The 12,501-nt window shown below is 38.3% G+C and overlaps 1 protein-coding gene across 1 annotated transcript in view; it reads right to left on the bottom strand.

Moving 5' to 3' along the window:
• Positions 1-3,290: 3,290 nt before the first annotated feature.
• The window catches only part of hap1 (huntingtin associated protein 1), a gene marked incomplete at its 5' end in the record, with an annotated part of 45,612 nt that continues 36,401 nt past the window's right edge, over positions 3,291-12,501 (bottom strand). The window contains 5 exons of the mRNA XM_059328400.1: positions 3,291-4,586; positions 7,821-7,923; positions 9,081-9,269; positions 10,536-10,873; positions 11,891-12,112. Of these exons, the coding sequence (XP_059184383.1) occupies positions 4,160-4,586; positions 7,821-7,923; positions 9,081-9,269; positions 10,536-10,873; positions 11,891-12,112 (1,279 nt within the window). The remainder of the gene's footprint in view (positions 4,587-7,820; positions 7,924-9,080; positions 9,270-10,535; positions 10,874-11,890; positions 12,113-12,501) is intronic.

Here is a 12,501-nt window from a genome sequence, read left to right as displayed (position 1 = left end):
AACGCAGTTACAAAAACATGCAAACAGCAGCATGGAGACACAGAGGCCACAAAGAGACTATTTCTCACTATGAAATGGGACAAAACACAAAAAGACATAAAAATGACTTCAAAGAAACTACAAAGAAAGACTAAAAAACAAATTCAAGGCTAAAGCAATCATAAAGAAACAAAACTATGACGAAAAAACAGCTGCAAGAGGCAGCAAGATGAGCAAAATGCATATAACACAACTACGAAAAAGATTCAAAACGACTACAAAAAAAGCACTAAAACTACCACAGGAAAACCACAAAGACACATCATACTGCAGATGTGTAATGGCTACAAAGAGACAGAAAACAAAAAAAGGTTTCAAAAAGGCTTTCACTGCAACTTTATAAATAAAACTATTTTGCAGAATTATCACAATTGTCATTTCTGTCTTGACCGCTGCCATGAGATTTCCTGTTACTGTTCTGATGATGAACAATGATCAGAAAATAGGGCATAGTGGGCAAATTTTTAGGATTATACTGAACTAGTGCAGAGCCCATAGGAAGTATGTATTGTATTCTTTTAGTGGGAGGTTAAATTATGGCCAAATGAGGTTGTGTGTGAAAGTGTTTCAGTTGGTCTCTCTCAACAGCACCGAGTTGGTCTTGGTCTTGCTCGCTTTCTGCAAGATTATTTATTTTCACGCTTTATTCCCCCTCATGTCATTCAGCCACACATCCACTGATTTTATGGGCAATAAACAAGCTGCTGCAGGTCTCTCAGCGGCTCCCCTGTCCCCCGGCTCCCCTGATCTGGCTACGAGCCGGGGGACAGGGGAGCCGCTGAGAGACCTTTCAACTTTCAACTTTCGCTCTAAACTATTTAACCCTATAAAGCCAAGTGTATCATATTTGATACATAAGTTTTTGAGACCTCTACATCATCAGTGTGATATTTTTTTCCTGAAAAACCTGATGAATACATGAATTGACAATTAAAAAAACTGAGCAACAAATTTCACAAAAATACCAGATGTAACAAAAATGATTTGCTGGTTCCACTGGTGGATCTGTGATTGCTGCGTGAAAACTTCATATCAGCAGATGTATGATGTTGTTTTATATGGAAAAAAAGATTTTGTATGTCTGAGGAAAATGTTAAAAGGAAAGTCAAAGTTTTATTTGGTTAAAAATATTAGGTTTTATGTGATTATGTTAGTTCAAGAAAAGCAAATTGTGAGCAACAAATATGATCCAAATTAAATTCATATATGAAAATTGATATTGAATTAAAAAAAAAGATTAGCCGGTTCAACAAACACTCGAGTTTTGAAAATTTAGAATTTTCTGGCAATTTTTTCACGGTTCAGGCTTTATAGGGTTAAAACACCATCTACAGCTAAAAAGAGTTTCGCGTCTGCTGCAGCCATGTTGGATCCGTAAGAAAACTACAAAACTTCCGTCTGTCCAGTAGTACGCGTCATCGTCTTGTCGTCCCTCCCCGCTCTGTGATTGGTTCCCTAAAACAGGGCTAAGAAACCTCCCTGGTTTCCAGACCCTTTGGCAGTTCGAAATGAAATCGAGCGCGCAAGGCAGTCTGGGTATACCCAGGCTATCTTTGAATAGTAAGAGGAGAGAGACATGTAAGTGTACTTAATGGAAATGCAAAGTTTTATTCACAGGTGGTACATATTATACACACACCGACATGTACAGTACAGCTGTGATGCTAACACAGAACAAACAGTAGTGCAGAGAAACAGTGGTTTGGTTGATTTAAGTCAGAACACAAATTATTATTATCATTATTATAACCTGTGTTTATATTTTCCCTTTTTATTCTGCAGTATCCTATGCCTTTTTGCTACAGCTGATTGTTCAGACAGATTCCACAGAAACATGCTCTTTACATAATCTCTTCTACTCGTTCTTTAAGTAAGGACTCATTCTTTAATGCAATTAAATCCCAGCTATGTCAAAGTTCCTGATGAAATGCAGCAGATTTGTACAAGCAAGATTTTCAGTCAACGCAGTGCAGTAAATATACATATTGCTTATAAAAATCACTGTCTTTGATGCTGCATGGCAAAACCTGATTTATTTTTGGTGAGGTCTGGCTCAGGAGAAAGTCCACAATGTGCTACGTGAGATCAGACGATGAACAGACAGCTAAAGGTCCTCATTATTCAGTTCAGTCAGTGCATCATCTGCTTCTTGATCAATAGTCTTACTCTGTCTACTTAACTACCTTATATACATCATGCTTTTCTCAGTGTAGCAGCTAATAAGCAGGAAGACTAGAGTGTGTTTTAGTGCATTTGAAAGTTCTTCAGTGTGACAGCATCTTGGTTTGTGGTTTCAGCTGACAATAATTTACTGCACGTAGTTTTTTTTTTTTACTTTCACAAATGACAACTTTGCTATATACACATAATTGATGTTCCACTTTGGAAAAAAAATGACACGTGATGAGGTTTTTATTTTAAAACCAGCGGCGGCCAAAGTGTGTAAAATGACAATCACCAAACACAGTATAAAACTTTTTTTTCTTTTTCTTCACAATGTTTCTTTTTTGTGTAAAAAAAAAAGAAGATATTTCTGCAGTTAAACAGACTAGTGATCAGGTAATCAGGTGATCTTCCTGAGATGAAGATGTCACACACATTCATACGGAGGCCCTGAGAGCTCACAGCGCTGCAGCTTAACAAAACACATGCAAATACACAAAACACAAGAAATCTGAGAAAACATCTTCATCAATTTGACAACACAGGCGCAGCATTTAGAAAACATGCTGCAAAGACCACAACACAACAGAAGTGTTTCCAGAGGACACTTAAAAGTGATGCACAAAGCTGGACACGCTTGATATTATCACATTATTTCATGATAATGATATCTTAATGTTATAATGTGATATATAGCGTTAGCCCGCTAGCCCGTATCAATCACATTGCAGTTAAACAAATCAAATATATTAATGATACATGTTTCAGTTGGTCTCTCTCAACAGCACCGAGTTGGTCTTGGTCTTGCTAGCCAGCTAACGCTAGCACGCTATTGATCGCCAGCTAACGTTAACACGCTATCGATCGCCAGCTAACGCTAGCATGCTATGATAGGCGCTAACGCTAGCACGCCATCGATTGCTGGCTAACGTTAGCACGCTATCGATCGCCAGCTAACATTAGCACGCTATCGATCGCCAGCTAACGTTAGCATGCTATCCATCGCCAGCTAACATTAGCACGCTATCGATCGCCAGCTAACGTTAGCACGCTATCGATCGCAGCTAACGTTAGCCCGCTATCGATCGCCAGCTAACGTTAGCACGCTATTGATCGCCGGCTAACGTTAGCATGCTATGATAGGCGCTAACGCTATCACGCCATTGATTGCTGGGTAACGTTAGCATGCTATCGATCGCTGGCTCTCTCAACAGCACCGAGTTGGTCTTGGTCTTGCTAGCCAGCTAACGCTAGCACGCTATCGATCGCCAGCTAACGTTAGCATGCTATCGATCGCCAGCTAACATTAGCACGCTATCGATCGCCGGCTAACGTTAGCATGCTATGATAGGCACTAACGCTGGCACGCCATCGATTGCTGGCTAATGTTAGCATGCTATCGATCGCTGGCTCTCTCAACAGCACCGAGTTGGTCTTGGTCTTGCTAGCCAGCTAACGCTAGCACGTTATCGATCGCCAGCTAATGTTAGCATGCTATTGATCGCCAGCTAACGTTAGCACGCTATCGATCGCCAGGTAACGTTAGTATGCTATCGATCGCCGGCTAACGTTAGCATGCTATGATAGGCGCTAACGCTAGCTTTTCTTATTGAGTTGTGTTGTGGTCTTTGCAGCCCGTTTTCTAAATGCTGCGCTTGTGTTGTCAAATTAATGAAGATGTTTTCTCAATTTGCTTGTGTTTTGTGTATTTGCATGTGTTTTTTCTTAAGTTGCAGTTGCTGTGAGCTCTCAGGGCCACCGTACATTCAACTCCTGTACACACATTCATAGAAAAGAATATTACTGTACACTACAGATAATGTAAAGTATGGCTCTAGCACACTTGTTTTTCAAGACAGCAGAGCTGCGAGCTCGGAGCTGCACCGTGGGGACCACATGGCGATGTAAAGTCACTACAGGTGAATGAGAGAGGAGGAAGAGGTGAACATCATCCTCATCAGACCTTCAGAGGAGGGCTGAGTGCTTCTCTCTCCCGCTGTGGGGACGTCATCCCCCGGGCTGCCACTCTGTGCAGTCCCAGATTCTGAAGCTTCTCCACCAAGTTCAAACTGAAAACGCTCCTTCTGGCCTCCGAGTCTGATGGAGAGCCTCCACCTTTGTCTTTTGCTGTGGAGGGTGAATGTTTTGCACTATGTCTGTAGTGCAGGTGGTGCTGGGGATGAGGAGAGGCTGAGATGCCTCGCTCCTGGAGCAGCTGCAGGAGTCCCAGTGAAGAAGTGGCTACATGTGAGCAGGTGGAGGTGGAGGTGGAGGTGGAGGAGGTGGAGGTCCCGCCTCCAGGGCCAAAGTGCTGCTGGTGGGATGGAGATGAAGTGCTCACGAGCTCACAGTTCCGACAAGATGGCAGGCCGAAAGAGTGAAGGCTGCAACCGAGAAAATGACATTGATATAATAAAAGATAGCAGATAACAGAACTAAGCTGTGAGCTCGACACAATAACATTTTTTCAGAAGCCTTTATTGAGATTTTTTCTAATGTCTGTCATCATATTTTCTGCCTTTAACACAGCTGTTCTCAACCTTGGGGTCGGGACTCCAATTGGGGTCGCGAGATGATTTCTGGGGGTCGCCAAATCATTCTGGAAGTCAGCTCTGTCTCCACTGTGTTAAAGTGTTCATGTGTTAATGTGTTTTAGTCTTTTTGGTCATTTTGTGTTTTTTTTTTTGTCATTTTGTGTCTTTTTTTGTCATTTTGAGTCTTTTTTGGTCATTTTGAGTCTTTTTTTAAATTCTTTCGTGGTCAATTTGTGTCTTGTTTGGTCATTTTGAGTCTTTTTTTAAATTCTTTCGTGGTCAATTTGTGTCTTGTTTGGTCATTTTGTGGGTTTTTTTGTAATTTTGTGTCTTTTTTTTGTAATTTTGTGTTTTTTTTGTCATTTTGTGTCTTTTTTTGGTCATTTTGTGATTTTTTTTTAGTCATTTTGTGTCTCTTTTGGTCATTTTGAGTATTTTTTTTATTCTTTCGAGGTCAATTTGTGTCTTGTTTGGTCATTTTGTTTCCTTTTTTGGTCATTTTGTGTTTTTTTTGTCATTTTGTGTCTTTTTTTGGTCATTTTGTGTCTTTTTTGGTCATTTTGTGATTTTTTTTAGTAATTTTGTGTCTTTTTTGGTCATTTTGAGTCTTTTTTTTATTCTTTCGTGGTCAATTTGTGTCTTGATCTGAACTGTGCGTGTGAGATTGTGTTCAGTGAGCGGGGGTCGCGGACAACATGCATGTTAAATTGGGGGTCACGAATCAAAAAGGTTGAGAACTACTGCCTTAACAAAAAAAGAAAAAAATGTAAGTGATTCATCAGAATCAGTCTTTTTTTTGTATTAAATCAACTTTCTTTAAAGAATAAAACCGATTTGGTGCTGTTGTGAATAAAGCACATATTAGATCTATTTTCAATCAGGTTTGACTTTTGGACTTAACAGGATTTATTGGAAATGTTTGGATCACATGAGTAAAAAAAAGAAATTAAGGCAGCCTCCAATGGAATATACATGTACAAATAGTAAATATTATCTTATCTAAGTGAAGCCTAACCTTTAAATACCTGCTTTAAACAGAAAATGCATACATGCAACAACATAAAGGAAAACGACGAGCAGCATTCAAATGTTGATATAGAATTTTCAATGTCAACCTTATGAATGAAGCTTTGAACGAGTCAGTACAGCCCTACAAACATGCAAGTTTATACTCAAATAACACAAAAACACGACAATGTTCACAGTTTGTTAGTTCACTTGTTGTTAGTGTCAGCCTGTCTTTGCTGTCAGATGGATAAACAGGATGTTAGTGTGACAGCGGTGATGAATCAGATGGTTTGCTGAGATGAAAACCTAGAAAGGGCAGGAGACATTAAAACGTGTCGCGTAACAAGGCAAGAACGTGGGAATAGAGACGAGTTAGATCAGTGTTAGCAGGTGCATGGTTGTCCCTTTAACCCTTTGATGCACAACATGGGTAAAAAACGACCCACATTTATTTCCCCTGTTATTTATTGCTTGCTGTGTGTTTCTGTGCTATCTGTTTTGATATCAACTTATTTCATGATCGAATATTCTAAGTATGTTTAAATATCTTGTTTTTGATAAAAACAGATCATTATTTTCATTTTGCTTCTAATAAGTTATGAAGAAAAAAAGTTTTTGTATTATTACATAGCTAACTACTTGGCTAAGTCGCTTGCTAACTAACTACTTAGCCAAGAAGTTAGCTAAGTAGTTAGCTTAGCAAGCTACTTAGCTAAATACTTAGCCAAGAAGTTAGCTAAGTAGTTAGCTTAACAAGCTACTTAGCTAAAAAATGGATATGGTTCATTTTTGACCCATGTTGTGTATTAGAAGAGGAGTGACAGACAAAGGGATTCTATTCAAAATAAATAAAGGAAAACATAAAAATAGGATGTATGAAGATCAAAAACAAACTAATTGAGGAAAACCTGGAATAATGAATGATGAATTATTGCAAAGATATAGAACATAAAAACTCTGTCGGGTCACTTTAGACCCATGTTGTGCATCAAAGGGTTAAGTAGCTTCTGTAGGAGCATCAAGGTTATTATAGTTAACGAAAACTAACAAGATAACGAAAACTAGAATTGAAAAAACATTGTCGTTAACTGAAATAAAAATAAAAACTAGAGTTTTAAAAAAAACGATAACTAACTGAAACTGTATTTTGTGGTTACAAAACTAACTAAAACTAACTAAAATTATAGTGAAAATGTCCTTAGTTTTCGTTTTTGTCAACTTTTTTCATTCATAATTCAGTGTTTCTATTTGAACATGCAACACATGGTGAATATGTTTACTGAGACTGGGATGTTTACACTAGAACCAAAATACAAAACACCCAGAACTGTAAGAGTTAATAACCTTATTGGGGCTGAGATGATAAACCAAAGGAAATAAAGGAAACATTTATTATGACCTCTTTGAATCTGGCACCCAACACATACCCCATTACAAAAAACTAAAACTAACACTAAAACTAATAAAAACTAAACTAAAACTAAGCATTTTCAAAAAATAAAAACTAAACTAAAACTAGAAAACTCACTCTAAAAACTAACTAAAACTAACTGAATTTGAAAACAAAAATTCACAACAAAATGAAAACTAAAACTAATGAAAAATCCAAAACTATTATAACCTTGATGAGCATTTCAGTTAGTTCACAGCAGATGTTAACATCTGTCTGTGATCTGATACAAAGATTTCTAATATTATTAGCTGTGTTGTTTTTTTAGTTTAACAAACATGGAACCGTGCCTCTGATATTAATATTGAAATCCAGCATTCATAGTGCATCCATAACCCAGGACTCTTACTTTGCCCCGGCGGCGACTTTTAGAGTTGGAGAAAGAGCCGCGACAGACGTTTTCTGCCACTGTGAGGGGTAAAGAGAAGAAGTTAAAGAGGGAAAGAAAAAGCAGCATGGAAGACTGAACATCTGGAATATTCACACTGCAAAAAAAAAGAGGTGTGGATTAATGAAGCATAGAAAACTCTGTCAGGACTTTATGACGCAATGAGTTCAAGTTCAGGCTCAAACATGAACCTCGGAGCTGTGAAAAAACCAAAACATGCTAAAAGAAATGTTCTTACCCAGTAGAGAAGGAGGGGATGAGGAGGGAGGGTTGGAGGACTTGGCAGGTGGTAATGGTATGTGTGGGAGAGGTCTGAGGGAGGTTGGGACCGGATGGAGAGACTGCCAGGTCATGGAGGGAGAAAAGGAGCATTAAACTATGCAGAAATGGAGAAAATGACAAACTACAAGAGCCTATGAAGCAGGAAAACTAAAGTATAGTGGCAATTTAGTCCGAAAAAATAACAAAATTAAACTTAAAACAAACTTAATCAAAATGCCACTGATGCACCAAGAGCGTGTGGTCGACGCAGGCAAAGAAGCTGAAGTCCATGCATGGTTGTTAGTTCTAAAAGGTTTGTAGCGGCACTCCGTTTGGTCTTCCTTCTTAACTGCGGCACTTCTATAGTCAGTCGATAAAAACACTCTTTTTCCACGCGAGCGACGAGACATGACAACTTCTTTGTCTTTTAAAATGTTTACTTAAAAACAACAAAGTAAATCACAAGTCTGACGCACGGTCAACAGACTGTGTTGCTTCCACCATGTTCTGACTAAAAACGAAACTTAAGATACACAGTCAGTTACCATAGTTACCACTATATAGTGACATCACAATGTAAAATTTAAAGGCATAGAAACATTTTTAACCCTTTAAATATTTCTAATTGTATATTTTAAGCTAATATACTCTTAGCATTGCATGAATTACAATGAAATTATTATCATTCATTTTTAACTGTTTTTAACTTAAATTATTATTGATGAACTGGCCCTTATTGGCCCTTACAAGGTTTATTTTATCCATTGCGAGCAAGCAAACAAAAGGACAAAGAAACATGGCTCCTGCTGCCTCTCTTCGCGCTGGTAAAAAACCATCGGCCCACCCAGGTGCCTATCCTCCTACCTATATAACATCAGGCGCCCAAATTCCATAAAACACAAAAAAATGTAAACTAAATATGCTAAACAATAATGATGATTAAACTAAACAATTAACAAGCAAACCCAAAATATTATCAAAATAAACAAACTTCTAGAATAATCAAACAATACTAATTGTTAATAATAAACTAAACAGACAACTAAATACTAACAAGAACTAAATAGCTCCAACATAAAGTAACACTACTCAGTCAAGCGGATGTAAACATTGCAAATTGGAAAATTGAGGAGGAGAGAAAGCAGGGAAAGCATGGATTTTAGGGAACATTTTGGGAACGTGGTTTTTAGAGAGGGTTTAATGAAGTGAATCAGAGAGATAAAGCTGTCTGTCCTACCCATGCCATGAGCTCCAGAGAGCTGCGACAGGTCCGGCTCGTCCTCCTCCAGGTCGTTCAGACTGTACACGTGCTGGATGTCGACCTCCAGCTCCCTGAAGTCTTTAGTCAGGACGCCTGGACGGGGATGCAGGATGCCTCCAAGGTTTGGTTTGGCCAACTGCTGCCACTGGTGCAGAGTCACCGAGCCTGAAGACCACAGAGTCAGAGGGAACTGAGATATTTCTTCAAGAGATTCTACCAGACTAACTGAATTACATTACATTACATGTCATTTAGCTGACGCTTTTGTCCAAAGCAACTTACAATAAGTGCATTCAACCTGAAGGTACTAGACTTAGACCACAGGAATCAAGTAAGTACATAACTAAGAGCTAACTGTCATTGCTAAAGGAGTGCTATATGTTAACCCATTGACGCCTTAAACTGACTGTAAAACCTCTGGGTGATTTTAAAATAAGCCCCTAAAACCTGAAGTTTTTCTGGAAATTCAACAGAAGTGTCAACGCTTTTACTAAATTTTATTTAATATTTAATATTTTTCAGCCTCTGTAGCAGATAGAAATGAAATTCAAAAAGTATTTGAGAGCTTATACAAATACTACAAAACGACGTATCCGCTTTCCAGGCTTCAAGAAAAGAAAAAGAACAAGAGCTTTTTTTTTTTTTTTTTTTAAATATATATGTTAGGTGACCATGACTTAATCGAGGTATTGTTGGAAGAGATAGGTCTTCAGCCTGCGGCGGAAGATGTAAAGGCTGTTTGAATTTCCCCTTGGGGATGAATAAAGTAATTTTGATTTGATTGATTTTTTGATTGATAATACCATGTGGTCATATGTACAGTTAAAAAAAATATATATATATTTCCGATTGTTTGTCTTTAAAAAAGAAAAAGTAAAGAAGTTTCTTTTTTTATTAGGTTTTAATTTTCATGTCATGTTTTAAACTTGGTTGTGTTGTTAGGGTCTGTTATTTGTGTGGCATTAGGGTTGAAATGGTTACATTATCAGCACTGCCTATTTATATATACAGTCATGGAAAAAAAGCTGATATCTAGCCTATTGACTGTAAGTTGGCTCAGTGGTTAAACTTACAGTCTGGAGGGGTTTCTTTTGTAATAAGTTCTTGTGCTTTTTTTTTTTTTTTATTCACTGGCTTTTAACTCAACATGAGCCTTTGTTCTGTTTTTATTTGTTCTTTGTGGTTTTTTAAAATTAAGACTAATTTTAAAATTGAGAATCATTTTAAAACCCACTTTTATTTATTGGTTTTTACCCAGCATGAGACTCGCTTTGTTTTAGTTGTTTTTGCTTGTTTTGTTTTTATTGTTGGTCTGTCCTGCCATATACAGCACTTTGTATCAGCTAACGCTGTCTTAAAGGGCTCCATAAATAAAGTTGATTTGATTTGATTTGATTTGATTCAAGAAACTGCTGAAGCTGAAGCTTTTACCTTCCAGAGGCTTGACGATCTGCAGGCGGTCTGGCAGGTAGGACCTGGACCCTCCAGAGGAGCTGCAGGAGTGGCGGGAGCTGCCGTTGGAGTAGTTGGTGCCGGTTGATGCTGCTGGACTCGAGTCCAGGCTGTCGTTTGGTGTGAGGAAGCCACTGGAGCCCTCGGCTTCCTCGCAGTCTGCTGCCAAGGCGTGGAGTTTACGCTCACGCTCCACATCAAAGAACGGCCGCTCAGACGAGTGGTTCTGCTGGCGGGCCGACAGGTTCCGCAGGGCCGCCTCCAGGTCCTGGCCCCCCGGCGTTCCCGGCTGGCCCAGACGCTTCGGACCGCTACCGCTGATGGAAAAGATGTGACAATGTGAGATGATTTCTGGGGGTCGCCAAATCATTTTGGAAGTCAGCTCTGTCTCCACTGTGTTAAAGTGTTCATGTGTTTTAGTCTTTTTGGTCATTTAATGACTTTTTTTGGGTCATTTTGTGTCTTTTTTGATAATTTTGTGGTAAATCTGTGTCTTTTTTGGTCATTTTGTTTCCTTTTTTGGTCATTTTGTGGTCAATTTGTGGGTTTTTTTTGGTCTTTGTGTCTTTTCTTGGTCATTTTGTGTCTTTTTTGGTAATTTTGTCTTTTGTTTTTGATAATTTTGTGGTCATTTTGTGTCTTTTTTTGTCATTTTGTTTCCTTTTTTGGTCATTTTATGTCTTTTTTAGTCATTTTGTGTCTTTTTTTGGTCATTTAGTTTCTTTTTAGGGCCATTTTGTGTCTTTTTTTGGTCTTATTGTGTCTTTTTTGGTCAATTTGTGTCTTTTTGTGGTCATTTGTTGTCATTTTGTGGTCAAAAGCAACGTCAAGTCTTATCATCAGCTTCCCTCTAAAGTTCTGGCTTGAAACTCCATCCCAGATTTTTTTTGGATTATATTCAGCCAAGTAAAACCGGAGATAATATCAAATATATTTAGTATAAAAATATAGAACAAGCTATTATCCTCATTTTACCTGTTATATGTTATATTTTCAACCTGTATTCATATTTGCAACATTTAAAATTCTGTGTATTGAAATATAATTTTCAAGATCAGATTTTATGTTTTCCTTTGTTTCTTTTGGGTTCAACATTTTCATCAAAAGTAAGTCAAAGTTAAAAATTAATTATCAGGACAAATAGGTGAGGTAATGCTGAAAAAACTGATACCAACATGGCATGGTAAAGATTATTTTTAACAGATTTTTTAAAAGGACATAATAGCCCAAGATTTCAGAGAGTTAAGTAGATAAATCCCCATAAACTCGTCAAGAAGGGCTTTAAAAATACTGTTTAAAATGATTTTTTTTTAAATCTGCACACTCAAACACACCTGTTGTCTTCTTTCTGAGCATTATTGATTATTGACTTGTCCTCCAGAGTAATCAGGCTGGCATTGTCGGAGCCGTAGTAGCTGGTTCTGGGCGTGCTGGTGCAACTGGAGCGAGTGGACGGCGGGCTGGAGCCCGGCAGCCCCGGGGAGGGGCAACGAGAACGCAGCCTCACGGCTTTATTCACCACCTTCACGGTTTCAAACACACGCCACGGGTGGTTCCTGCACGGAGAAACACAAACAAACAATCTACATTATTCATCTCAGTTGGAGAACATACAATCTGTACTACAATCACTTGGATTTTTAAGCTGCAGTAGACAATTATTATATTATATGCATTATTATGTATTTAGAAGCAAATTTTCTGTATATCAATGTTTTTTTGGAAGACGAAAGAAAGCGCAACTCTGTCCTGTCAGTTACTCCAAGTCAGTTATCTAGATCAGTAGTTCTCAACCTTTTTGAGTCACAACCCCCAATTTAACATGCATGTTGTCCGTGACCCCCACTCACTGAACACAATCTCACACGCACAGTTCAGATCACCCAAAAAAGAAACAAAATGAGCAAAAAAGACACAAATTGACCACAAAATGGTCAAAAAAGAC

The sequence above is a fragment of the Centropristis striata genome, chromosome 1, assembly GCF_030273125.1.
Source record: "Centropristis striata isolate RG_2023a ecotype Rhode Island chromosome 1, C.striata_1.0, whole genome shotgun sequence".
Lineage (NCBI taxonomy): Eukaryota > Metazoa > Chordata > Actinopteri > Perciformes > Serranidae > Centropristis > Centropristis striata.
Note: the sequence above shows the minus strand (reverse complement) of the source record. Positions and strands in the feature narration are given on the sequence as shown.